The sequence below is a fragment of the Mus caroli genome, chromosome 7 (assembly GCF_900094665.2).
Source record: "Mus caroli chromosome 7, CAROLI_EIJ_v1.1, whole genome shotgun sequence".
Lineage (NCBI taxonomy): Eukaryota > Metazoa > Chordata > Mammalia > Rodentia > Muridae > Mus > Mus caroli.
In genome coordinates, this window is record NC_034576.1 from 116,091,587 (window position 1) to 116,094,820 (window position 3,234).

A 3,234-nucleotide genomic window follows, 5' to 3' on the forward strand; every position below is an offset into this window, starting at 1 on the left:
AAAAGAAAAAGAAAGAAAGATAATAAATATACTTCTACTACAGGGTTACACAAGGGGGCAGAAGGGCTGAGTGACATGGTTTGGAGGAATGAGAGTGGCTAACTATCTAGTTTGTTGTTTCCTTCAAAGTCACCATGATTAATTTAGGAAAATATGGACACTATCAATGAAACTGAAGGCATAAGTAGAAGTTACTCAAGTTGGTATGTCAGGAATCTGGGTGACTTCTGTGTTCAGCTGTGCTTTCATCACAAGTGTTTTTAAACATTTTAATCGAGTTCTAAAACTGTGCTCAGCAACCAGGTTTAGTCACACGGTGCTTGCCAGTCCTCCTCCTCCTTCCCCCTCTCCTCCACCTCTGAAGTAAGACATGCACAGGTGGTTGTAGAACAGAAAGCCAGATCATCACTTAGCTGTCAGTGCAGGTGCAATGTCTGGGCCGAGAGACAAATGTCCCAGATCTTTATAATCATATTGTGCCAGGAACTCTGTCCCAGGCATTATTCAGGGATCTGTGGGTCAAATGTTGTTAATGCGAAATGACAGGTCAATCAATAAAGAGTCGATTCAGAGTCCCCAGAGTCGTGTGCAAAGCCCCACCCCAAGGGTGCTGCATTTTAACATGTTTATTTTCCTCTATTCTTCACAGATCATAGATGAGGAAGAGACCCAGTTTATGAGTAACTGTCCTGTGGCCGTCACTGAAAGCACCCCTCGGAGGAGGACACGGATCCAGGTGTTTTGGATAGCGCCACCCACAGGGACAGGCTGTGTGATTCTGAAGTAAGTGAACAAGGATTTTTTTACCCACCTCCCTGTGGTTATCAGACACTTCCTGTGTGTCTGCAGGAAGAGGCGTGGCTTCCGGGATAGCAGGCAACTACTTGATTGGATCTTCCTTCTTCTCCATTCTAAATGCATAAGGAGTCCTGCGTCTCTATCTTCATCCAGTGTGATGAGTCTTTCAGTTACTCTCTGCATTCATAGAAAAACATAATCCAACCGGGTGAATATAAGCCTGACTTCCCCATTTGGAATTTGATTGTTTTTTTTCCCTTAGGATCCTAAGAACCCCCATTAATTAGCATCCTTAAACCATGCTCTGGTTGCCCTGATGTCTCCATTTGCCCAGGCTCTTCTTTACAAACCTATCTTCCCTTTCAGTTGATAGATGCTTGTGTTATCCACACCAGACCTTAGGCTGGATCTCCAGCACTGCATACACCATAAGCTGCACACACTGGCGCCACCAGCACTTGGAGGTAGACACAGGAGGATGCTCAAGGTTATCTTTGGCTACAGAATAGGTTTGAGGCCGGCCTGGGCTACCTGGGACCATATCTCAAAATAAAATCTAATTGCTCTTCTCTGCCACTTCCCAGGCCTCGTCCTGAGCAGCTTCTGAGTGGATTACCACATGTGTGGGGGGTGGGGTGGGGGGAGAAGGAGTGGGAGGTAGTTTAGCCACCCAGAATCATTTTCTCTAAAAGACAGCGTTGTCTCAAAGCTGCATCTCCAAACTTATGATGCACAAAGCAATAGTCTTTGAGATATAAACAGGTGAAGAAGAAGACGATTATTACTAGCATGGTTGAAGGCTTTGCAAAGTCCTATGAAAACCAAGCAAACCTGTTTTATCATTTCAGTAGCATGTCCAAACTTACTGGAAATACCCCTTTTCAGATTGTTTTTTCTTTCTCTTGTGGCACCACTTATTTGAGGTAGATTTGAAGGCCAATTTCAGTTGGCGAGAATTTTAGGATTTCAAACAGAAAATTGTCAAGAGCAGTAGCAGGGCTCCTGTCCAAGCATCCAAGGCAGTCTTGCGTTTTGGCTCAGTATAGTGGCACATGCTTGTAATCCCAGCACTTAGAAAGTAGAGCCAGGAAAATCAGAAGTTCCAGGTCAGCTTCAGCTACATGGAGAGACCCAGGCCATCCTGGGCCACATAAGATGAGAAAGCCCGTCTTTTTTATGTGCAGGAGTTTTTTCATGGGCTTTGATTTTCCCAGCTGTGGAACTGTCCCAAATGCCCAAGGCCTTTTTTGTATATTTGCTTCATTTGCTAACTGTAGATCCACACTGTGATTGATCTAGACCACCTCCAAGAGCTGCTGCTAACAGGGCCTCCCATGACTTCAGCTGTAACTGGCCAATGGGAAAGAAAACCCACAGAGGTTTCTAGAAACACCTGCCCATTGTTAAATTCAGCCTCATCTATGTCTGGCCTCCTTGGCCAATCTTTCCTCCCATTTTCTGACAAGTTTGCCACTTAACACTTACTTACATGGGTGATCTAAAGGCTTAAGCTGTAAGATTTTAAAAATGAATTATCGTCTATAAGCCACCATACTAAGCACATGCTAGTTGAAATGTGGGACTGGAGGAAAGAACCAGATAGCGCTGAGAACAGAGAGTGCAATCCCATGCAGCATCTGGCTTCAGAGCAGGAGAGTCGGTTGCCAGGACTAGCTTTCAGCAGATCTTGAAAGGCAGGAGGGGGAGTAGAAAAGCCTAAGGCAGGGTTAGGGGTGTGTGTGTGTGTGTGTGTGTGTGTGTGTGTGTGTGTATGTGTTTAGGGAGTGGAAGGCTTCAGGTCCACTCTGTTGCAAAATTTATTGCTATGGGGAAGCTGGTGGCAGTCTGACTGGAAGTGAAGCACGGAGTGTGGTTGGGGTGGAGGGTCCTTTGGCTTTTCTAGTTGGTCCTAAATTGAGAATAGGGGAGGTGATGAGGAGTGGAGAACCTGACAGTCACCGAGTAACTCCTGAGTACTGGGGTTGAGGTGAGGTGTCACAGTCCCATGATTCTTGTCACATAAGACAAGAATCTTTGAGTCCATCTAGCCCCTCAGCTTGAAGACTGGGTTCCGGGATTCATAGTCTAGTATCCAGATTCTTTGTAGTCTGGTTGTTCCATAGAGCCCAGGGCTCTAGTGACCATAGCTAGAAAACAACGGACCCTGTGGCAGGTCTCTCACTGCTCTCAAAGCCCTCATTTGACTGGCCGGCATTCTTGGTTTGCTTTGCTTTCTTGTTTCCACAAACCAGAGATATTTGATCTTCTGGTGGAATCCAGAAAGGCATCCCTTGTTTATGCACTGACATTCGCAGTCAACATATGCGAATGTGTATTTCTCTGGTTTAACCATGAACATATGTGGCTTATTCATTCACTCCTTCGATACATGGAATTGAGCTCTTTTTTTTTTTTTTTTTTTTTGAGACAGGGTTT

The 3,234-nt window shown here is 45.2% G+C and overlaps 1 protein-coding gene across 1 annotated transcript in view; it reads left to right on the top strand.

Moving 5' to 3' along the window:
• The window catches only part of Spon1 (spondin 1), a 279,250-nt gene that overhangs the window by 76,420 nt on the left and 199,596 nt on the right, over window positions 1-3,234 (top strand). Inside the window, exon 3 of the mRNA XM_021166919.2 lies at window positions 650-783. Within this exon, the coding sequence (XP_021022578.1) occupies window positions 650-783 (134 nt within the window). The remainder of the gene's footprint in view (window positions 1-649; window positions 784-3,234) is intronic.